This window comes from Microcaecilia unicolor, chromosome 2 (assembly GCF_901765095.1).
Source record: "Microcaecilia unicolor chromosome 2, aMicUni1.1, whole genome shotgun sequence".
NCBI lineage: Eukaryota > Metazoa > Chordata > Amphibia > Gymnophiona > Siphonopidae > Microcaecilia > Microcaecilia unicolor.
Window position 1 is genome coordinate 606,658,725 of NC_044032.1, and position 26,119 is coordinate 606,684,843.

Here is a 26,119-nt window from a genome sequence, read left to right on the forward strand (position 1 = left end):
CATGCTATTTTTTCATGGATTGGAATTGATTGGTTTAAGGTTTTTGAAAGGATTATAACTGTTTTGTAGATACAGTGGGGGAAATAAGTATTTGATCCCTTGCTGATTTTGTAAGTTTGCCCACTGACAAAGACATGAGCAGCCCATAATTGAAGGGTAGGTTATTGGTAACAGTGAGAGATAGCACATCACAAATTAAATCCGGAAAATCACATTGTGGAAAGTATATGAATTTATTTGCATTCTGCAGAGGGAAATAAGTATTTGATCCCTCTGGCAAACAAGACCTAATACTTGGTGGCAAAACCCTTGTTGGCAAGCACAGCGGTCAGACGTCTTCTGTAGTTGATGATGAGGTTTGCACACATGTCAGGAGGAATTTTGGTCCACTCCTCTTTGCAGATCATCTCTAAATCATTAAGAGTTCTGGGCTGTCGCTTGGCAACTCGCAGCTTCAGCTCCCTCCATAAGTTTTCAATGGGATTAAGGTCTGGTGACTGGCTAGGCCACTCCATGACCCTAATGTGCTTCTTCCTGAGCCACTCCTTTGTTGCCTTGGCTGTATGTTTTGGGTCATTGTCGTGCTGGAAGACCCAGCCACGACCCATTTTTAAGGCCCTGGCGGAGGGAAGGAGGTTGTCACTCAGAATTGTACGGTACATGGCCCCATCCATTCTCCCATTGATGCGGTGAAGTAGTCCTGTGCCCTTAGCAGAGAAACACCCCCAAAACATAACATTTCCACCTCCATGCTTGACAGTGGGGACGGTGTTCTTTGGGTCATAGGCAGCATTTCTCTTCCTCCAAACACGGCGAGTTGAGTTCATGCCAAAGAGCTCAATTTTTGTCTCATCTGACCACAGCACCTTCTCCCAATCACTCTCGGCATCATCCAGGTGTTCACTGGCAAACTTCAGACGGGCCGTCACATGTGCCTTCCGGAGCAGGGGGACCTTGCGGGCACTGCAGGATTGCAATCCGTTATGTCGTAATGTGTTACCAATGGTTTTCGTGGTGACAGTGGTCCCAGCTGCCTTGAGATCATTGACAAGTTCCCCCCTTGTAGTTGTAGGCTGATTTCTAACCTTCCTCATGATCAAGGATACCCCACGAGGTGAGATTTTGCGTGGAGCCCCAGATCTTTGTCGATTGACAGTCATTTTGTACTTCTTCCATTTTCTTACTATGGCACCAACAGTTGTCTCCTTCTCGCCCAGCGTCTTACTGATGGTTTTGTAGCCCATTCCAGCCTTGTGCAGGTGTATGATCTTGTCCCTGACATCCTTAGACAGCTCCTTGCTCTTGGCCATTTTGTAGAGGTTAGAGTCTGACTGATTCACTGAGTCTGTGGACAGGTGTCTTTCATACAGGTGACCATTGCCGACAGCTGTCTGTCATGCAGGTAACGAGTTGATTTGGAGCATCTACCTGGTCTGTAGGGGCCAGATCTCTTACTGGTTGGTGGGGGATCAAATACTTATTTCCCTCTGCAGAATGCAAATAAATTCATATACTTTCCACAATGTGATTTTCCGGATTTAATTTGTGATGTGCTATCTCTCACTGTTACCAATAACCTACCCTTCAATTATGGGCTGCTCATGTCTTTGTCAGTGGGCAAACTTACAAAATCAGCAAGGGATCAAATACTTATTTCCCCCACTGTAGATATAGATATTTGACAATAAACTTTTCTTGTTATAAAATTTATGCGTATGTGCCAATTCCTACCACACATATATGCACAAAATCACTTCTGCCTTATAACAGGCACAGCTTTATGCAGGAGTTTTCATAAAATAGGTGGAAATATGCACTTATGTGCCTTCCCTGCTCAGGTGCACTTCTATTAAATTATCCTCTTAGGGGGTAGTTATTCAGGTGTAATAAATGCAGGCTTTTGTCATACCTTAATTCATCAAAGGAGTGACCAACATATGGTAGCTCAGTACTGCAGGTTTGTCACTCTTGTGGTAAAAGAATAACACTGCTTGCGACCAACCTCATAAGCAGTAGGATGTAGGATCCAACTGATGCTCTCAGGTTCATTTAAAGAAGCCAGAACAAGATACAGTGAGCTGCCCCCTCCCCAGAGCCTGACAAGGTCAGACCCCTTCTTCCCATGGCCCATTTCAAAACAAGATCTCTCCAATGCCCCCCAATTCCAGACTCTTCCACAGCTCCCCCTGCCAGAGGCCCCGGGGCCTACCAAATATAATCCCCATTGTCTAGTGGGGTTGGGACAAGAGTGATTTCCCACTCACTCCTGCCCCTTGTTGGCACAGAGTTCAAAATGGTACCAGCAACCCCTAGCAATAATCTCATGTATCATAACCGGTGCATGATCTGAGATAGCTGCACTCCTATAGTTGCTGTTTGCAGGGTTCTGTACAGGGCCTCTGAGGTCAACAAATAGTCTAGCCTAGAATAACTCTGATAGGGATGACAATAGGGAGTAAAATCACTAGCACCTGGATGCAGAATCTTCCAACTATCCACCAATCCCAAATAATGCATCAATAGATTTATTCCTCCACCTTGCTCTCCCTACTGCACCAGTTTGTGTGGTTCGCAGCCCTTTCTACTGACAACCACAACATTAGTCTCTCAATCCCTCCTCCCATAAAAATGAAATGTCATTGGAACCCCTCTGAATAAACATTGGGGGCATACACATTTCTTGCACTACTTTCCATGCATACAGGTTCCTAGCCATAAACACATTATCTGCCATCCCCATCCCCAATTTGTACTATTTTTTGATGAAGGACAATCAGATCAAATTAATCAGGAACACCCATATACAGGAGACACATCATTTATGAACAAACACCGCTTACCTTCTATATGAATACCTCCGGGTCCTCCTGATCCTATCATTGAAACCTTTTCTCAATTAGTCCTTAGAGATTTAACTAGTATGGAACAGAATATTCTCACCCCGATAATCTCACAAAACCTCAGTGGGAAGCCCTATCAGAATTACGTCGGGACACTTCCATAGTAATCTTGAGGGCAGACAAGGGTGGCTCGATTGTAGTGCAAGATAAGGACAAATATATACAAGAGGCTCAACGTCAATTATCAGACATTCAATACTACAGGTAACTTAGGATCCTACATCAGAATTTCAGTTAGAAATCCGTAGTATATTACTAGCAGCAAATCAGAAAGCAGTTATCACGTTAAGGGAATTCAAGTACTTATATAGGTCGTTTCCAGTAGTCCCACGTATATATTTCATCCCTAAAATTCACAAGTCTATAAGGGACCCGCCTGGGAGACCTATAGTGTCAGGAAAGAATTCACTGTATGAGCCATTGTTCCAATACCTGGACCATTTCTTACAACCCAGTTTAAAGAACATCCCCTCCTATTTAAAGGATTCTATGCATTTACTTCAAATTTTGGAGTCCTGTCAGTTTCAAGAAAATAAAGTTACATCCTGGTCACTTTAGATATCCAAGCTTTATATTCCAACATACCTCAATCTGGTGCTTTGGATGTTATAGACACTTATGTACACAAATTAGAAATATCAGCGGACAAGAAGCAATTTTTGATAGAAATAGGGAAACTGGTGTTACGCAGAAATTATTTTTGCTTTGAACAGTCACATTTTTTGCAAATAAAAGGGGTTGCAATGGGAACAGGGGTGACATGATAGAGACATTCAAATACTTAAAAGGTATTAATCCACAAATGAACCTTTTCCAAAGACGGGAAGGTAGTAGAACTAGAGGACATGAATTCGAGGTTGAAGGGGGGCAGACTCAGAAGTAATGTCAGGAGGTATTTTTTTGCAGGAGGTGGTGGAGATGAAAATGGTAATGGAATTCAAACATGCGTGGGATAAACACAAAGGAATCCTGTTTAGAAGGAATGGATCTACGGAATCTTAGCAGAGATTGGGTGGCAACACCGGTAATTAGAGAGTAAAACCAATGCTGGGCAGACTTCTACGGTCTGTGCCCTGATCGTGGCTGAATAGATATGAATGGGCTGGAGTATAAATTTTAAGGGTCTGCGACATTAGCTTCAGAACTTTTAGTATAAGAACAGTGCTGGGCATACTTTTATGGTCTGTGCCCTGAGAAAGGTAGGGACAAATCAAACTCGGGTATCTACTATAATAAAACTCACCCTCAACGTTCTGAGGACACTGACGTCAGTGAAGCCAAGCTCTGACTTCCTTCAAAAAGGTTCGAAGGTTCGTGGTGGTGAAGCCACCAAAATCGCTCCGGGCCCCGCCCTTGAGGGCGGAGCAATGGCAGAACAACGAAGGGGTTGGCAGGGAGGGAGGCAGGGGTGGGAAATCTCTCCGGGCACTGCCCTCGAGGGCGGAGCAATGGCAGAACAACAAAGGGGTTGGCAGGGAGGGAGGCAGGGAGGGTGGGAAATCGCTCCGGGCCCCGCCCTCGTGTCAAATGTCATGACGTTGGGGCGGAGCAATGCCAGAACAACGAAGGGGTTGCCCAGGGACGGAGGGGGGTGTTGGCGATGAAAACCTTGCTAGCGCCTGTTTCATTTCCTCTGAAACGGGCTTCTTTTACTAGTACATATATATAAAGTATCACATACCATGTAAAATTAGTTTATCTTGTTGGGCAGACTGGATGGACCGTTCAAGTCTTTATCTGCTGTCATGCTACCCCCTGTAAAGGGGTTTTAATGAGGAATAAGGAGAGAGAAGAAATCCTGCTCAAGTGCTTTTAAAAACACCAAACAGATTTATTCTTTCTAAGATGAATTGTCAATTTTCTTGCCTTAACAGAGCTATACAGGAAGTAGCTGATTGAACTCTGCTACATTGTAGGAGGGAGGACGGGTCCCACAGCTCTGCCTGAATGCAACTGTGGGGCAAACAGACAGTTGGACGGGAGTATTTCCATACACTTTGAAGGGATTAATTCATTGAAGGTAATAAAGCTTGTGGGTCAAACTATGCATACACATTGTATGGAGAGAGCTGAATCAGAATAAGGGAAATAAAAACCTGTTCCCCATGAGTTTTTGAGGACAGAGGGATTTGTTGGCATGTTGGGAAATCAATGAAAGAGATTATTAGCTTCTGGAGGGTATTTGTTTCATGTTGAACTGTCTCTTATGATTCTGGCTGGGATAGGAGATAGCCCTCTAGTAAGGAAATCATGCTACTGGCAATTACAGAGCCTTGATAAAAGCTGGTAAATCTGAAATCAAGCAGGGCTACTGCTGTAATTGTCTCTTTCTTATGCTTGGTTTATTCTTACTGTACACCACCTTGAGTAAATTCTTTCAAAAAAGTGGCATATAAATCCTAATAAATAAATAAAGCTTGTTTAATTTATTAGCCAGGCCTGTTTACAGCATTCTTTATTATTGTTCCTGGGGGAGGGAAGAGGGTAACCCCACCCATCAACACTTTTCTTCCCCAGGTAGAGGCACCAAGCAAGCAAGGAACTGATGGAGACTAACTTTGGGAGGCTCCAGCCAGGTTGGGCTCCGAATCCAGGAGCACCAAGGGATATTACATAGTATAACTTGTGGATCAATGTGACCACCTTGCACTTCCTACTGTTATATGAAGACAATCTACACTGGCACATTCACTCCTTCTTCAGCTTTTTATATGCTCGTGGTCTGTGAGATGTGTTTCCTGCCAGAATACACAGTAAATGACGGCAGAAAAAGATGCACACGGTCCATCCGATCTGCCCAACAAGGTGGACAGAGTCACACCTGCCACTATGTGCAAGCCCCAGTCACCCATGCTTTAATGTTGGTTGTCAAGTCTCCACCAAGCCAAACACATAAGCATCCAAACACGATGGAATATTGGTTATAACCATATATTCTCCCCAAGTATTGCTGACAGTATTCAACATACCAGTCAAGATGTCTTCCCTCCCCCCTGAGCTGCACTCACTTTAATTTCTTGCACATTAAAAGCAATTTCTTCCTATTTATTGATGAGTGTTTGCTTGCAATTTTAGGGTCACTAAATTAACTACCTACATGCACAGCCTTTTGTAGATCCTTAAAAAAAAAAAATCCTAGGTTTGTTGTATTAACCTTCTTGCCTCCCGGCCTAAACACCCCAATATCTCTACTCTCACCCTTACCTGCATGAATTATGACAATTACTGCTTCATCTTCTCCCACAACCCATCTCTGAACAACCTCACCCCACCCCTCTCTCATCCCATCCCGTCCCCCTACTTTCCCACCTCCCACAATGTGTAACCTTAAATCTCAAATCCTCTGGAGTAGAACTGTCCACCTTACTTCTCAAACACAAAAATGTATTCTTTCTATATTCTTAGATCACACATATAATACCCCCTTCCTCATCTCAAACCCTCAAACTTATACATGTTTCCTTCCTAGTGCACCATTTATCTTCTCTCCCTTGACCCACCACTCACATTCTTGCACACTCACCCAAGTTTCCAATAAAACCCAGTGTCCTGGTATGTCCAACAGATCTTAGAATTAACATTCTCCTGTTGTCATCAGGGTCATTCCATGCCAAGTGGTCTAAACCTTCCCACCATCATGTCTCCAATTTTGTTCAAATTTTATCTGTTGCGTGAGTCAGGTGTTAAACAAAGTTTCCCAAAATTTGAGGTCTCTAACTGCAATAGTTACAGATCTAGATCCCCTTTTCTGAAAGGTTGTCAGTCCATGAGCGCGCAACATTTACCAAAATGCCATTTTTGGGGTCTAATAAAATCCAAACACATTTATAAGAATGGCTAAAAAAATTCAAATCCTGTACAGTTTTTGATGCTAATTCCGATGAAATACATTTGAACATTATGGATGCAAAATCCAGTCAAACAAGTTGACTCAAAGTGTGAATCAAAATTGGTCGCGACTCATCGGAACATATTTGGACCAATATTCAGACCGCAACAATTTCCATGCAAAAAAAGATACGGACTTGAAATTTTGAACAAGCATTATGCTTGTGCCAGACATAATACTTCCAGATTTGCAACTAACCAGCATCTAGAACCGCTCTTGCAGGATCTCTTCAAAGTTGGCACTGTCAGTGCAAATGGTAAAATGTACCAAAGTTCAAAGCCAATTATTAAAAAAGAGTCTGCCTGAATCAGCTTGTGAACAGTATCATCTGAAAGAGAAAACTGTGCTCTACAACACTGATATGTTTTTGTTTTCTTTAAGGGGTGAATAAGCATGTGAAAGACTCCTGAGGAAATTAGAAAATCATGGGACAGGAGGTAATGTCCTACTGTGAATTAAGAACTGGTTAATAGAAAACAGAGCAGGGTTAAATGATCAGTATTCCCAATGGTGAAGGGTAGATAGTGGGTTTTCCCAGGGGTCTATACTGGGACCTCTGCTTTTTAACATATTTATACATGATCTAGAGATGGGAATAACTTGTGAGATAATTTAGGGTTTCTTTTAGCAAGATATGGTAAAAACTAGCCTGCAGTAGTGTGGGCGCATGGAATTGCCACACACCAAGGCCACTTTTTACCATGGCGGGAAAAAGGCATTTTTAAAATGGAGGCCATTAATAGCCATGCACTAATGTCAAAATTAGTATGTGATAAAGAGGAATGTACCAATGAGCAACTGTCAATATAATAATCTAAAAATCTATGGGAATGAGTAAGCACCACTATACTAATGAAACAGATAATTGGAGGAATAAAAAAACCTTAGAATTACCCACACGTAAAAAACAAGATGCTCTTTCTTCAAATATTTCACAAAGATAAGAGTGCCTAAAAACCACACAACATCCAGATAGGCAGGCAAAAAGGCAAGTACCCAAGAGGGGTACCCTGTTTCACCAACAGCTGCAACTACTGGGTGCCTGAGCGCACCTGGCAGTAGTACTGTTTCCCACATACTACCCACGTGGTAGCCCTACTGCTAGTAAGACGGCCCCAAAATTTGAAGATGAACAAAGTTATTTAAAGTTGTTAAATCACAAGAGGATTGTGAAAAACTGCAAGAATACCTTACAAGACTCGGCATCGAAATGGCAGATGATGTTTAATGTGAGCAAATGCTAAGTGATGCATGTGGGAAAGAGGAACCCAAACTATAGCTATGTGATGCAAGGTTCCACATTAAGGGTCTCCACCCAGGAAAAGGATCTAGAGGTGTCATTGCTGATATGTTGAAATCCTATGCTCAGTGTGCAGCGGCAGCTAACAAAGCACATAGAATATTAGGAATTATTAGGAAAAGAATGGAAAACAAAAATGAGAATGTTATAATGCCCTTGTATCACTCAATGGTGTGACCACACCTTGAATACTGTGTGCTATTCTGGTCAATGTATCTCAAAAAAGATACAGCAGAATTAGAAAAGGTACAGAGAAGAGTGACAAAAATAATAAAGGAGATGGAAAGTTTTCCCCATGAGGAAAGGTAAAGCAGCAAGGTCTCATCAGCTTGGAGGAGACGGCTGATATGATAGAGGTCTATAAAATACTGCATGGAGTGGATTGGGTAGATGTGAATCACTTATTTACCTTTTCCAAAAATATTAGGGGGCACGCAATGGAGCAACTAAGTAGTAAATTTAAAACAAATCTGATAAAATATTTCTTCACGTAACATGTAATTAAAATTCTGGAATTCATTACCAGAGAATGTGGTAAAATCAGTTAGCTTAGGAGGGTTTACTTATTTCTAGGATAAGCAGCATAAAATCAGTTTTACTCTTTTGGGATCTCGTCAGGTACATGTGACCTAGATTGGCCACTGTTGGAAACAGAATACTGGACTTGAAAGACCTTCGGTCTTTCCCAGTATGGCCATACTTATGTTCTTATGTATATATGGCAGGAAAGACAGATGATTACAGATAAAATACAGGCATTTAAATTCCTCCAATGAATAAATGCAGACTAGACAAGGTCTCCTTTTACAGAAAGCAGACGCTGGAGGTCATAGGATGAGAGCAAACATGGTAGACTTTGAAGTCTACAAAAAAGGTGGTAGAAGCATAGAACAGTCTTCCAGCAAGGGTGGGGAATATAAGGATAATATTTGAATTTAAATTAAAAAAAAAAAACACGACAAGCACAGATGTCTTCAGCGAGAGGAGGGGATTGTACAACTGAACAGCTGGTGTGAATGGGCAGATTGGATGAGCTATATGGCCTTTATCTGCCATCACTTTCTCCATTTCTATGAATATGTAGAACCAGCCAATACAGGCTGATGGGAAAAACTTGCAGTTTGTGGGCTTGGTTAAGGTGTGTTTGTATACAATATAGATATTTAGTTACAGATGTTGACTGTGCCCCAGACTTTCTCTTCCTTAAGAGGGATGATCAGGGTTGGTGTGTTTCCATCTCAATGTATCTTTTGGGATTATATTGTTTCTTTCTTATGCTTTTCTTTATTATATTACTAGTAAAACATGCCCGTTTCTGACACAAATGAAACGGGCGCTAGCAAGGTTATCCTCAGAGTTCCAGCTTGGCCCCCTTCCTCCGAGTTCCATGCCCCCCTCCCCTCCGAGTTCAATGCCCCCTCCCTTCCTCTTCTCCCCTCCGAGTTCCACGCCCCCCTCTGCTCTGAGTTCCAGACCCCCGCGCCTCCCTCCCTCTCCTCCGAGTTCCATGCCCCCTCTCTTCTCCGAGTTCCAGACCCCCATGCCTCCCTCCCTCTCTCTCCCCTCCGAGTGGCAGCCCGACCTGCATTGCCCACCCTCTTCTCACAGTCCTCCGTCTGCCCCTTGCCTTCCTGTGTGCCGGCCTGAATTTAAAAGTACTTACCTCGGGGTCCGGCGGCAGCAGTGAAGTCGAGCAGGCATGACGCTTCAGCCTGCCTTCCCTTCTGACAGCTCTGCCTCTGGTCCCGCCCTTCCGGAAACCCTTACCACTGCAATATTTCTTGTTTTTAACCCCCCCTCCACATACACACTTCTATCCATGGCTGGGAAGGGATAGGGTAGGAACGAATTCCACACCGACCTACCACAACCCACTTCTTTCCACCCACCCTTCCAAACTCTAAATAAAACCCCACCAAAACAACCTTTTTCTAACTCTGCTCAAGCTCCACCCCACCCTCTCCCTGCAATCCCTCCACTAACCTATTTCTTCCTCATTTTTTCCAGCAACCACATAATGTCCACTTTTTTCCAAACATCCCAGTCTCCCAACCATTATATATACCAGGGATGGGCAACATTGGTCCAACCCAGTTGGAGTTTCAAGATTCCCACAATATATTTCCAAACAATAGAAGCAGTGCATGCAAATCAATCTCGTGTGGAAATCTTGAAAGCCCAACTGGATTGAGGCTCTCAAGGACCATAATTGCCCACCCCTTCTCTATACCTTTCCTTACTGTCTCAATGTTAACAGCACTCAGCCTAAGAGAGCAACCCTTAGATCAAATTGAATCTGTCTTTGAAACACCATACAAAGAAGGGTTAGAAATATCCAAAATGCTGCATACTATGAATAGCTGTCACATCCATTTCCTTCTGATTAACTTGATTTCTCCATATCAATGTGTCTTCTAAAACTACTTCCTTTAGTACCTGTGGTCCCATCACAGCATATACAGGCATGCTAGTAGAATGATAATGGACTAAATTCTATAAATGGCACCTAAAATATTGGCACAAAAATGTGGTATATCAAATGCATTAGCTTTCTTTCTTTTGTGCAAATTCTACTTATCCCACTATGCTTGTGCAAATTCCACTTACCATCCCACTCTGCTGCCCATCAGTCAATCATTTTCTGATCCAGTTTACCACCTTGGGTCCATCTTCAAGCCACTCAGTTTATTTATGAGCCTCCTATGAGGAATAATATCAATGGCTTAGTTAGTGGGATGGCTATGGAGGGGGTAAAGCTGCTGACTGAGGGGGAGATGCTCAAAGCAAACCGGTCTTGCTTTGAGCATCTTCATTTAGTATTAATTAGCTGAACAGGGAGGTTTAGTGGTCCGTGGTATAGGAAGTGTGGTAGTGTTCCACCAATCAGAGATAGTTAAGGGGGAGTATGAAAAGTGCATGTGTTAGCGTTTGGGTTAGACTGGTGCCATATCTTATATGTCTGTGTTGGGTCAGACCCTGGAATTGTGTCCACAAGTTTGTAATAAGAAGTTTAAGGTAGGATATTGTATTGCCCTGGTTTTACAGCCTGCCTCACTAACACAGACTACTCAACAATTATTGTGGATTCTTTTTTTTTTTTTTTTTTTTTGCCAAAGGCTCTAATTAGTATAATTTTTATTCATTAAGACACTTAATTCTACTTCTCCTAACTGCACTGGCCACAGATCTAAAGCAATCTGTGTTGTCTGCTACGCTGCCTCAAAAGCTTGCTTCTCTCCCCCCCCCCCCCCCCAAGGTCATATTGTTTCCTGATTACCTGGTGCTGGAATTTTACTTAAGTGGGGTATGTGCTGCCTCCAAAAGGCTAGGTAATCCAATAAATCAATGTACCTCCTTCTTATTACAAAGAGGAACAAATTCCAAGGCCTAAAAGTTTTACTATCTAGTATGGTCCTTGTATCTTATTAAGATTTATCCCCTATCCCTTGTCCTTTAAATGTGCAATTAATGACGCTAGATGAGTCAGTCTAAGCATCCTCCTATGTATCCCCTTAAATTATGATATAAATGTACTTTCTTTTAGTTAATGTTCCCTCTTTGCTTCTTATATTTATATTGTGCCAATCTCACAACAGCACGCTCAGCGATGGATTAATATATATCCAGCTTATCAGTCAGTAACTTATTCTGACAATTAAGCATTACATTTTGACTGTGTAAGTCACATACCTATCATTCCAATTCTGCACTTTTCCTATGCTGTTTATCCCGGTTCTAATGAATTTTCCGATAAGCAATACTGTTCTTTCCCCCCTTTCTATTTTAATTTTTTGCATCCTACTTCTCATATAACCCTGTACATTTTGACCACTCAGTGGCTATAATACCATATAGTACCCCATCACAACCTGGGATTTCAACACTCTCCTGTGAATTCCTCTTAAAAAGTGCCATCCCTTCTACAAATCTCACCCTCATCGCCAAAATGTATTGCTCTGGTTTTACAGTCTGCCTCACTAACACGGACAACTCAACAATTACTGTGGATTCTTTTGGATTCGTATTAGGTAAATGAAACTTTTATTAGAGGTTCACTTCAAATGGAGAGTGTATAAGTCATTATTATCTAAGATACACAACAATATATATATATATATATATATATATATATATATATATATATATATATATATATATATATATATATATAACTGAAGAGAAACAATAATGAAGAAATATCACATCACTGGTCATGCAACATTATATCCAAGCAAAGCTAGGAGTCTCTAGACCAGGAGAAGCAATAATAAAGAAATATCACATACATACATCACATCACTGGACATATATCACCATAACCAGGCTCTTGTCATCAGCTGGTGGGGGGCCCTGTTTACAGCGATAGCCAGGAGTCTCTAGACCAGGAAATACAGTCCCCTGCGTACATTCACTCACAGGTGAGTTCCCAATTTCAGTCAGAGATTTTCCTTATTAGGCTTAGAACTCATGTTCAGAGCCAAGGAAAATTACAGACTGTGCTTGAGAATTGAGATCACATGCCTCTCTGTCCAGGTGGCCAGCCTGAAGTCGAAACATGTTTCACCTTTCTTGTGTACATACAGTATATGTCCATTCCTATATACACTTTAAAGCAGGCTCTATGTCGACAGATTGTGTTCTCAAATACTAATGGAATATAATACCCCCTGAACCTGGGCATCGCAATTCTGCTTTGTACATTCTATCTAAAATGTGACTTTAAATCTCTAACAACTTGAACACATTTTAAAAATAAAAGTATTGATACTTTGCATTATTTTTTCAGCTACACCAACCTTCCAGGAACACACTTCTTCCAGGTTAAGTATGTGTTTTTACTTAGAATTATACGTTCCTTGCTGCTGAAGAACCAAGGCACCCAAAAATGTGAATTGCAATCCGTGTTTTGGTATTTTTAAAACTAGTATGTAGAGCCTACTGTAGAGTCTTAAGACCCTTTGCTTAAAAAAAAAAAAATAAATAAATAAAACAAAAAAACTGCAAACATATGGCCAGCGTGTATAATGGCAGTGCACACTTATCTTACCTGCTGTTTAGTGTTTCTTGGTCAGTCTTTATCTCACTTCCTTGGCCCTGGTACAATTCTTCTCAGATCTGTCCTCTTCTTCTAGCCACAGGAATAGATACCTACCATTCAAACAGTAAGGGAAACCCTTTCTTTGTACCACCTACAATGTTTATTAACTTCCCCATCCCATATTAGCAGGTTTGCCTCACAGTGCACTGCCCCTATATAACCAAAATAAAGAATAATTAATTTCCCCCTAATTAACAGAGATCAGGCAATCAAATTCACCATTCAATCTTCTATACAGCCCATACAGTTCAGCCTTTAAAGCTTGACCTTCACCCCACAATTCAGTCTGAGCTTTGGACCTAAGCAAGCACCAATTCTGATAACAACCCTGATTATGAATGGAAACAGCTTTGTCTCAGTTGTGGGATTCTATATTTGCCACTGTTCTGGAGTTTTTAAGGACATCTCCAATTGCTGACTAGTAAGGCCTAACATTTTCCCCTCAGAATTTCCACTGAATCTAAGGACAAAGCCTGATTTCTACTGCTGTAGTTGTGGCTTGTTCAGGTTTTCAGATGATAAGTATTTTAATGGTAATCTCCCTCTTCCATCACGTTCACACCTATAGCAATTAAATAACACATGTGTCGCTCAAATATTAGCATTAACCTCTTTCCCATTCTCTATGATCAAACATTTTACACTTTTGCATTTTTTTCTTTCAAATATATGTCACTTCTATAATGGCCCGTCACAAACACTTTCACATAGTTTGTCTGACTCCAAGGATCCCAGCAGCAAACAAAAGCATTTGTATGGCTAGAAAACTCCAGTCAGGTGTCAAGTTTTACCTTGAGTACCGCTGGGTTCTAAGCTGTGGCTGATAGAACACTGGTGAATTTCAAACTCAATTGAAGTGATGGTGAATCATTTTTGATCAAAACTTTACCCTACTTGTGGAGTCCAACATCCTTAAAGACTCATAATGCCAATTTTTACTCTCTAAAAATTGTTCCAAGAGTAGGCTAATGGTTAGAGCAATAGGCTGAGAGCCAGGGAAATCTGGTTCAGATTTCTCCGTGTGATCCGGAAAAAAATCACTTACCTCTCTATTGCTTCAGGTACAAAAGACCCTTTTACTAAGTTCCATTAAAAAGTGGCCAGTGGCATCCCCTGAGGTCACTTTGAGCATGGTAATAAAATGGCCCCATTTTCCCTATTAATGGCCACATGCTAATTTCCCAATTAGCATGAGAGCACTTACCTACACTTATTTTCTAGGTGGTAAGGGCTCACACGCTAACCACGTGTTAATCGGTTTGCGTGCCGTGATGTAGCTATGCTAATCGATTAGCGCAGTACATGTCTACTCTCCACCCTCCAGACACATCCCTAGTGCTAAAAAAATAAAAGCTATTTTTTAGAGTATGTGAAGTGCACGCTGATGCCAAAACTACCGTGGGACATCTGAGCATGCCCCATGGTAGTGTTTATTTAACCTATGGTAAGCACACATTAGTGCTTACCATACTTTAGTAAAAGGGCCTCTTAGGTTGTAAGCTCTCCAGGGACAGGAAAATACCCACTGTACCCAAATGTAACCTGCCTTGAGCTACAACTTAAAAAAAAAAAAGGCATGAACTACATCCAAAATTCTTCCATGTGCCCCAGAGGCTACATTAATTCCCCTGCTTTCAATAACCCTTTTCTTCTGCAGTACTTCTAACACACCTACCAGTTGTCACTGTCCCCAAACCACCATCAGACTAACATCAACCCTCAGTCTGTGACTGTTCTCTTGTGCTTGACTGCTTAAATATTTTAAATTTAAATGCTTTACTTTTTGTCTATTAGATTGTAAGCTCTTTGAGCAGGGACTGTCTTTCTTCTGTGTTTGTACAGCGCTGCGTACACTTTGTAGCGCTCTAGAAATGTTAAATAGTAATAGTAGTAGTCCTAGCCCCACTAGTGCTACAGCAATCATTTTTTTAGATTCCTGAATAGTTTCAGGAAGTGGAGGCGTAGCCTAGTGCTTAGTGCAGTGGACTTTGATCCTGGGGAACTGAGTTATTCAATTCCCACTACAGCTCCTTGTGACTCTGGGCAAGTCACTTAACCCTCCATTGTCCCTGGTAGAAAATAAGTACCTGAATATATGTAAACCGCTTTGAATGTAGTTGCAAAAACCTCAGAAAGGCGGTATATCAAGTCCCATTTCCCCTTTCTGCTTTTTCCCTCCTTTAAGGTACTCTCTTCTCTTCTGTTTCACCAACCTCACCCTTCCACACTGTTTTTCCATTTTAATTTTCCTCAAGGCTCTTACCTGGAAATGGCCCCGTAAAATGTTTGCGGCTCCTGGCTATAGCTGGCTTTATGTTTCATTTGCTTTCTTTCCCCTCAATCCTCTTTCATTTTTAACTCACACCCTAATGTGACTCTCTTTTACATGTTCCCACAGCCCGACATGCATGTACTCCCTCTCTTCCTCTCTATGACTGCTAGGAAAAGATGAACACATCATACCTACATCTGTGTCCTCCATCAGAATAGTTCACTCTCGTGTCTGAATGTGCAATGCTGGTGAGTCTACAGAATGAGGCCAGTGGAGGCTGATGTGACATGAAACAATTATTTTTGCTGGCTTGAGGGAACATGGGGAGGATCGTCTTGGAGCTTCCAACAATATGGCATATTAAAAGTTCTGAAACAGCACATTAATTGAGAAGCACTAACTAAAGGTGTACAGCTAATTTCTCCCCTATTTGCACATTTTTGTTTTGCAAATCCCTATGTGAAAGTCAAATTCCATAGCTTGACAATCAATACAGCTCTGAAGGAAGAAAACAATTCATTTTGCAGTTTATTGTGCATATGAAGGTCACGCTCTGCTTGAGTTTCTGAAGTTGGAAAGGATGACCTCTCTTATATTTTTAAAGTTGCTAAATGTGTCCAAACAAATGAATTTATAATTCATATTGAACTGTTTTTATAACAAAATGTACTGCACTGTTAGTGCACACCACTTCCTGTGTTAAGCCACTAGCACTCCAGTTAGTCTACTACATCCAGTTGAGATTAAATGTGCCTTCCTCTATCACTTAATCAGATAAATTCAGTTGACTCACTGTTAATTAGGTTCTTGCCAGTTAAACTATAGATTTAAGATGATTTTATAAGGGCTAATTTTGAATTTTAAAACTGAGGGCTAGATTCATTAATGTGTGTTAGTGTGTTTCCACACACTAACATCATTAATGTGTGTTACTTGTAAATAGGTCCCACTGCATAAAATGGGATCTGTGGTAAATACTGTGTATGTGTGTTTGTGATAGAACACTATACTACATCTAAACACATTGGCTATATTTACTACATTTGATATATACAGTATATTGTAAATACATTTCTATTCATCATTCATTTACTTTTCCTTTGGACTACGTAGGTTTTACAAACCACTAAAAAAAAGTCTACTATAATTCATTCTGTACCATTCTTACTTTACAGCATCCGTATAAGATCTCATTAATGTGATTTCAGCACATTTTCCAACTTAGTTTACTTCAAGTAACCACTGCACCTTTTGAAAGAGCTGGTACTACAAAAATTCATTTTCTCATATTTATTCTTTTAACATGTTCAGAATCAAAACTTATATATTTTCACTTAAATTCTAAATGATATGAATTACTGTACAATACAACTTGTTCTGTTACAATGCATCTAAAATTAGACAAGAACAAGGTGCTTCTGCCAAGGGTCATAAAGAAGGAACTTTCAAACAGTATATCTGATGTAACAGGATAATGATATACGATACCTTAACGTGCATGTTTCATTATGAGAAATATCTTAAATTCCTGTACGTTACATAAAACAACTAAAGAATTATCTAGTCATTATTAAATGGTATGCATTATCCTTCACATATTCCTATAGTAGGATGTATGTTGTACATTTGGTTTCGGCACAGACACTGCAGTGCCATCCTTTCATTCAAATTAAGGATGCCTTTTCAATACAATTGTTCAGCACATACAATGCAATATATTGCTTTGAAAATGCAGAAAATTTCAGACTAACCTTTTACGATTAGGGGAGGGACCTGATGAATCAGGTTATATTTTATATGAGTGGAAAAAAATGCAGAATTATCACAAATATATAGACCAATATATTACATTAAAGAACAAAAAACAGAAAGGAAATAATGCTCTTGCATAAAGATCAACTCGCTTTGCTTCTGATGGGATCACTGGCTTGGGAGGAGCTGGCTTCTTGTTATTCTTTGCCTGGGATTTACCAAGTCCATTATTGACTTCAATGGGTTTTCCATAGCAGTCAAAATTTGATAATTCAAAATCTCTTGGCAAACTGCCCACAATACTGAAGTCATTGGATCTGAGGTCAGATTTGGACGTGCACACTTTTTTGCATCTGGTCTCTGCAACCTGTGAAAATTTAAAAGCAAATGTTATAATTACGTATACATCCAATGTCCTTTTCAACATGGATATTTTATAGAAATGTTGAAAGAAGTTATTACAACTTATATAAGTTTAAAATGTAATCCTTTCTAAATCTGTTGATTTTACTAAGATAATTATCACAACTCCTCCAAGTGCAAAATCTAAAGATACAGTTTTGAAAGAAATGAAAAAGAAAATGGAAGGAAACAGAACTGAACATGGATAAATAAGAACCTGATTGGCAAAATTCACAAAATGGGTTGAATGTGCATTTTATTAACACATTTCACTTTTAATTATGTATAATTCGTCTTTGTTGAACACTTCACAGTACAACCAAAGAACCTTAAAACATCATAGAACAATGACAATTTTCAAAAGTATACAAGACATCCCCTTCTCACAAATCCCATGATGTGAGTTAGAAAATAATTAGTCTGTTGCAGGCTGCAAGGTTGACCAAAAGTGGTCCCACATCCGCTGAAAGCACTCTCCTTTCACAGAAGAGATGTCAGAAATGTCCAGACATTCCACTGAGAGAAGTGTAATCATCCGAGTTCTCCAAATCACCCATGTGGGCGATGTAGGCTCATGCCAATACAGTAATATTGATTTCTTGGCCATCAGTAACAACCAAAGGAATCCCTGACAACCTGGAGGAATGGACCAAACAATAAATGAGAAGTCAATGGCTTCCAGTGGAACAACAGATAATATTTAAAGCTCTCACACTTGCATTTAAAGCATTCAGGATAGGCTTGTCTCTTCACTTGTCTTCGCTCAGGATCCCGTATTCTCAAGCATGTTCACTTTGTTCTATTAACAATCATCACCTAGTGCTACCTGGTCCCAAACAAGCTCATCTGGAATAAACTAGGTATTGTGCTATTTTGTTGCCCTTTTTTTGTGGAATTCTTTGCTTTTGTTTATCCGAGCATTACACTCTTTGAAAAATTTAAATCTGCTTTAAAAACTTGGATTTTTCATTCTGCTTTTGACTCAAATTAGGTGTACAGCAGTGAAACAGTTGATGGATTCTCTTTTCCCCTATCTTTTCTTTTTCTTCCCCACTTATCTTACTCTTCAGCCCTTTTACTGTCGTTTTTTTATTTTGTTGTGTTCGAATGGCTCTGGGTGTATGACTATTCTTTCCTCTCCATATTTGTAGTTCCTTTTCTCTACTCCTAATTTTATGTTATTTTTTTGGATTGCAAACCATTTTGATCTGAGATTTAGCAAAGGGACTTGACTGATGCAAGAGTGGGCAATCATCGCGAAAGGGATCTCTTGCTCAGAGACGAGAACTGCTGGACAAGTCAACCCAACCGCTTTTGAGCCTGGGTTCTGAGGAAATTCCTCAGAAAAAATGTGACAAACCTGTTCGGAGTCCTGAGTTCCGGGAACTGTATTTTTGATGATGTACTATGGGCATTCTTGAGATATTTCAAATCACAATGTCCAGAACAAAATTAATTGTTTACTTTATCTTCAGGAACATTGCCTGTGTCACAACCATATAAAAGGGGCATCCTTAGGGATCAAAAGGGGTCCGGTGCCACTATCAGATCCTGGATCTGTCATTGTCTCGTGTTTTTATCAGCCTGTGTAGTCCACTGAACTCTGCAAATCATCTCTGCACCATTGACACGTCAGATCTCGCCTGCCAGTGTGATCACCTGCTGATCTGCATCCAGTGGCGTAGCCAGACTACTACTACTACTTAACATTTCTAGAGCGCTACTAGGGTTACGCAGCGCTGTACAATTTAACAAAGAGAGACAGTCCCTGCTCAAAGAGCTTACAATCTAATAGACAAGTGAACGGTCGGTCCGATAGGGGCAGTCTGGATTCACTGAACGGTAAGGGTTAGGTGCCGAACGCAGCATTGAAGAGGTGGGCTTTAAGCAAAGACTTGAAGACGGGTAGGGAGGGGGCTTGGCGTAAGGGTTCAGGAAGGTTGTTCCAAGCATAGGGTGAGGCGAGGCAGAATGAGCGGAGCCTGGAGTTGGCGGTGGTGGAGAAGGGTACTGAGAGGAGGGATTTATCCTGTGAACGGAGGTTACGGGCGGGAACGTAAGGGGAGATGAGGGTAGAGAGGTAGTGAGGGGCAGCAGACTGAGTGCATTTGTAGGTAAGAAGGAGAAGCTTGAATTGAATGCGGTATCTGATCGGAAGCCAGTGAAGTGACCTGAGGAGAGGGGTGATATGAGTATATCGGTTCTGGCGGAATATGAGACGTGCAGCAGAGTTCTGAACAGACTGAAGGGGGAATAGATGGCTAAGTGGGAGGCCGGTGAGGAGTAAGTTGCAGTAGTCCAGGCGAGAAGTAATGAGAGCGTGGACGAGAGTTTGGGTGGTGTGTTCAGAGAGGAAAGGGCGAATTTTGCTGATGTTAAAGAGGAAGAAGTGACAGGTCTTGGCTATCTGCTGGATATGCGCAGAGAAGGAGAGAGAGGAGTCAAAGATGACTCCGAGGTTGCGGGCAGATGAGACGGGGAGGATGAGGGTGTTATCAACTGAGATAGAAAGTGGAGGAAGAGGAGAAGTGGGTTTTGGTGGAAAGACGATAAGCTCGATCTTGGACATGTTCAGTTTCAGGTGGCGGTTGGACATCCAGGCAGCAATGTCGGATAAGCAGGCCGATACCTTTGCCTGGGTCTCCGCGGTGATGTCTGGTGTGGAGAGATACAGTTGGGTGTCATCAGCATAGAGATGATACTGGAAACCATGAGATGAGATCAGGGAGCCCAGGGAAGAGGTGTAGATTGAGAAGAGAAGGGGTCCAAGGACCGATCCCTGGGGAACACCAACAGATAAGGGGATGGGGGTGGAGGAAGATCCATGAGAGTGAACTTTGAAGGTGCGGTGGGAGAGATAGGAGGAGAACCAGGAGAGGACAGAGCCCTGGAACCCAAATGAGGACAGTGTGGCAAGAAGTAAGTCATGATTGACAGTGTCAAAAGTGGCGGATAGACCAAGGAGGATGAGGATGGAGTAGTGGCCTCTGGATTTGGCAAGGAACAGGTCATTACAGACTTTAGAGAGTGCTGTTTCTGTCGAGTGAAGAGGGCGAAAACCGGATTGAAGCGGATCGAGGATGGCATGAGAGGAGAGAAAATCAAGGCAGCGGCTGTGGACTACGCGCTCAAGTGTCTTGGACAGGAAGGGTAGGAGGGAGATGGGGCGGTAGTTGGAGGGACAGGTAGGATCTAGTGATGGTTTTTTGAGGAGTGGCGTGACTACAGCATGCTTGAAGGTGTCGGGGACATTTGCAGTGGAGAGAGAGAGGTTGAGGATATGACAGATGGAGGGGGTGATAGTAGGAGAGATGGTGTTAAGTAAATTGGTGGGGATGGGATCAGAGGAACAAGTGGTGCATTTTGAGGAGGAAAGAAGGCGGGCGGTTTCCTCCTCGAAGATATCAGGAAAGGAGGAGAAGGAGGTCTGGGTTGGTTGGTTGAGGGAGAGGGTTGAAGGGTGAAGAGGAGGAGGTGGCTTGGTAGTGAACTCAAGGTTGATCTTTTGCACCTTGTCGCGAAGTAGTCAGCCAGTGATTGAGGAGAGAGTGAGGGGGGGTGGGGGTGGGAGCGGAGGGCACTTTGAGGAGGGAGTTAAGGGTGGCGAAGAGACGACGAGAGTTAGAGCTGAGAGAATTAGTCAATTGGGTGTAATAGTCCTGTTTGGCAAGGAATAGTGAGGACTGGAAGGAGGATAGCATGAATTTGTAGTGAAGGAAATCTGAATGGGTGCGAGATTTCCTCCAGAGGCGTTCAGCAGATCCAGCGAAGGTAACGGATGCAAGGGGTCAGCCAGGGCTGGGGATTAGTACGCCTTGTGGGACGGGAGGTGGATGGTGCATCTTACCTCCAGTCTTAAGCATCAGCAGCACTCACAGGCTGGCTGCGGCCTGAATTACTTATTTCACGCTGAACCGTCCTGCCCTTCAGAAAACAAGATATTGCGTCAGAAGATGCGGAACGGTTCAAAGAGAGAAAGTGCTGGTGCACACCACAGGCAGCATATAAGTGCTGCTGCTTCTGGTGCGGCCCAGGCAAAGACTGCAGGTGATTTTAAAGCACCGGGGGGGGGGGGGGGGGAGCGACATGGGAAGCATACACAACTTGAATGGATATGCCACTACCTGCATCACCATCACTGTATAAAGACAAGCCCTGTAGTGCTTTTGGGTAATAAGCAGGGAGTCCAATTTGGGGGCCTAGGGGAGTGTGTGTACTCTGAATCATTTCTGAGAAGTGTTCACATGAAAAATGTTTAATGACCATTTGCCTATTGCTTCTATCTGAGCTACACAGCATTTGTACATTCTAATAATCTCTGTTTATTTTGGGTTGTTTTACTTGCTTATAAATACACCTGCTTTTAGTTTATTATGTGGGGCTTGTATCATTTGCTTGTCATTATTTTCAGGAGCTAAAGACTTATATTTGCTTAATCAGAGGACGTGACACCAAAATCCTATAGATTCAGAGTGCTAACAAAATATTCTTGTATGTCCCTACATAGGAGGCAGTGCATATCTGATTTGCTCCTACATCTGTTTTCTATCTTTTAAACAGAACATTGCCTCCTATCCCATGTTTGTTTGTTTTATTTTCTCAGGTGTATTTCACGAGGGACTTTGTCAAAAAAACTTTCAGAAAATCTAGATACACTATGTGCTTTGAAAATGAGCCGCCACATCAGCTGGCTCACCTTTAGCCACGTTGACTCATGCATTCAAAGAAATTAAGCAAATTGGAGAGACAAAATTTCTCCTGGATGAATCCATGTTGACTATGTCCCATTAAACCATGTATATATATATATTTTTTTGTTACATTTGTACCCCGCACTTTCCCACTCATGGCAGGCTCAATGCGGCTTACATGGGGCAATGGAGGGTTAAGTGACTTGCCCAGAGTCACAAGGAGCTGCCTGTGCCTGAAGTGGGAATTGAACTCAGTTCCTCCGTTCCCCAGGACCAAAGTCCACCACCCTAACCACTAGGCCACTCCTCCACTCATATGTGTTTGGTAATTTTACTCTTCATAATAGCTTCTATCATCTTGCCCAGCACTGGCATCAAGCTTACCAATCTGTAATTTCCCAAAACACCCCGGAAACCTTTTAAAAACTGGTGTTACACTGACCACCCTCCGATGTTCAGATATTTAGGGGCAATTTTAATGACGGGTTACAGATCACTATTAACAGATCAGCAATTTCATGTTTGAGTTCTTTCAGTACCCTGGGGTGTATACTCATCCAGTCCAGGCGATTTACTAATCTAAATTATCAATTTGGCTAAGTATGTCTTCCAGATTCACCAAGATTTGTTTCTGCTCCTCCATATCATCATCCTTGAAAACTGTTTCTGGCACAGATAGATCTTTTAGATCCTCCAGTAAAGATTGAAGCAATGAATTTATTCAGGTGCCGATGATCAAAAGTAAACACAGGCACTAGAGGCCATTAGTACCATACTAGCGCCTGCTTTTACCAGTGCAGAATGATCACAGGGGTCTAGAGCAGCAAATGAGCACACCAGGCCTTAGTGTAGATAGCAGGCAAATATAGTCAAGCTCATTTAAATGAGTTAATTTTGCATTCCTCCTCAATAATCAAAAAAGAACAACGGAAACAAAGGTGCCTTAAGCACTGTAAAAATTAACACCAGGTCTGAGCATGAGTTAGGGTGTTGGAAAAGAGAATTTCCCATAATTCTCATGCTTCTCTCAAGATTATTTCTGCAAAATCTACTGGATTGATTGCTTTTGGAAGCTGAAGGAACCCGTGCAAGTCCTTGAGCGCTGGTTGTGAGAAACAGCAGACCTGAATATGAAGCACACATTGGCATTCTTGTCTTGCATCTAAATTTAAAGCGGCCAAAACAAAGCACACATTGGCGTCTGCTACTTGCATCTAAGTATCCAGAAAAAAAAAATTAAAAATACTTTTTAGGCTGCAGAAAACAGATGCCAATGTGTGCTTCACATTTGGGTTTTACAGGCACATGCGTATCAAGTACAATCCTCCCACCGAAGTAATGCTCAAAGCTATAAGTGCCCTATATTTGCATCTCATTAACTTTAAGCGTTAGGGCGTTGTTCTTCTGCGCTGTTCCGGCAGTATTTTTATGGCGCTATTCAGAATAGTTTGGAGTTTTTATCAGGGGCCCCTCAGTCTTTCCACTATGGCCTTATTCTTTCAGAGTGCCCCATAGCAGGTTTATTAACTTGCTGTATACCGGTTCAAACCAGCCTGAGTCTCCTAGAACTGTGAAGAACTGGAAGGAGGAGACAAAACAATGTATTCACATAGGCGCCCCGTATAAGAGGCTTGGGGAGGCTATGCCTCCCCAGCCAGCCATCCTCCCGCGCAAGTCTTGCACTGTCCCAACTGCCCGCCCTCTTCTCTCCCCCAAGCAAGATCCCTCTCCTTTTTTTTCTTTTAAATTTAATTACCTTCATGACGTCTGAAGAAGGCGGGACACTGAGCGAAGAGAAGCGCTTTCACTGGGAGCGCTTTCACTGACGCTGCGCTGCCAGACTCGGAGGTAAAATTTAAAAGAAAAAAAAGGAAAGGGATCTTGGGGGGTGAGAAGTGGGTGGGCAGTTGGGGCAGGGGAGATGGATGGGATGGCAGGGCTCAGGGAGAGAGGGGAATTGCTGGATATAGGTGACTGGAGGGGGGCAGGGGAGAGAGGAACATGAATGGATGGGATGGCAGGGCTCAGGGAGAGAGGGGAATTGCTGGATATAGGTGACTGGAGGGGGGCAGGGGAATTTGGAGCATGGATGGGAGGGCAGGGCCCAGGGAGAGAGAGAGAGAGAGAGGGGAATTGCTGGATATGGGTGAATGGAAGGGGGCAGGGGAGAGAGAAGCATGGATGGGAGGGCAGGGCTCAGGGAGAGAGGGGAATTGCTGGATATGGATGAATGGAGGGGGCAGAGGAGAGAGGAGCATGGATGGGAGGGCAGGGCCCAGGGAGAGAGAGGAATTGCTGGACATAGAGGGGAGGGAAGGGAAGAGAGAGGAAGGAGATGAGATGAGGGAAAAGGAAGAGAGGAGAAAAACTGCACATGGATGGAGAAAATAGGCAGAAGCTGGATCCACTGGACAGTCAAGTCTACGGAGGACCCAGCTTTTACTTACGGATGTAGGACAAGAAATGAAGATGAAAGGCGGAAAGTAAAGAAATAAATGGAAAGGAAGCCCTGGAAATGGAGTTAAGAGGACAGATAGCAGCAGAATCAGATACTGGACCAGCATGATCAGAAAAACAAAGTCACCAGACAACAAAGGTAGAAAAGATCATGTTATTTTCATTATAGTGTTTGGAATATGTCCACTTTGAGAATCAGGTCCTCAACATTAAAAGTTTATATTTATTTACTTATTTATGGCATTTTATCCCACATTAAACATGAATTAGGGTGTTTTGTGGCTGTACATGAGAATTGTGATATTATGATTCCTTGTTTCATATTGTTGATGGTCAGCATTTTCCGTATGGGTGGCATATTGGTGTATTAGGTTCTGCCCAGTGTAATATTTATGGTACAGTAAGGTTCTGAGTGTGTTTTTGCACAAAGTTGTGCATAGTGTTTTGCAGTTGAGCGATTGTGGTTAGTATATGCTTTGAGCAACCACTTTATTCTTTGACATATATCTAATATCTAAATTTAATAAAAGGTATTGTGACATTTTATTTCTGTGTGTTATCAGACAATTATGGATTTAAGCTCCACCCCTGGCCCCACTCCTAACCCCGCCCCTTTAGCCTCCCCAAACAGTTGGGCCACCGACCGCCTATGTGTATTCATGAACTAAACTCTGTAACACTACTTCAGAGACACTGTATATGGGAGTATCTGTAAGCATCACTGAGCTCTGAAGCAACCAATCACAGAAACTGTTTACAAAGTGTAGACAAACTGCACTGATTAATAAAACTTAATAACTGTTTTGCAGAGATAAAGACTGTGCGCTTCTTCCCTTCTTTAACCATTCTTGCTTTGCCTGACATTTTACCTGCAGCTTTCCACACTGTATTAGTTTTTTTCCTACCTCTATCTCATACTTCCCTGGGCAATGTATTTTCCTGATTATCTGCACCTCTGTTCGTTAATACCAGGTCAAATGAAGCTGATGTAAAGAGACGGATCACGGGCAATGTTGTGGACCCAGAGACATTACTGATCCGGAACCTACCATTAAAAGGTCATATGAATGGTTTACGCAAACTCCCAGAGTTAGACCAAGGTGATATTTTTGTTACATTGTATTAGAAAATACTTAACACTATGGTTTTCCTTATCTAGGCATAATTATTAGTGATAAGACTTCCTATTGCAGGTAGTGTTAGGAATTTGCTTCATGCTTTCATTAATTTATGCTACCACAATAAAACTAAATTTACAGAATCTCTTAGGTACAGCATATACAGTGTATAAAGGACAGGGACAGCTGTGTACGGACCCCTGGACACTTGCACATGCATCCTATTTTTCCCCACATGGA

At 42.0% G+C, this 26,119-nt stretch overlaps 1 protein-coding gene across 1 annotated transcript in view; it reads right to left on the reverse strand.

Moving 5' to 3' along the window:
• Positions 1-16,844: 16,844 nt before the first annotated feature.
• The window catches only part of GLRB (glycine receptor beta), a 205,677-nt gene continuing 196,402 nt past the window's right edge, over positions 16,845-26,119 (reverse strand). The window contains exon 10 of the mRNA XM_030192686.1: positions 16,845-17,578. Within this exon, the coding sequence (XP_030048546.1) occupies positions 17,282-17,578 (297 nt within the window). The 3' untranslated portion in view covers positions 16,845-17,281. The remainder of the gene's footprint in view (positions 17,579-26,119) is intronic.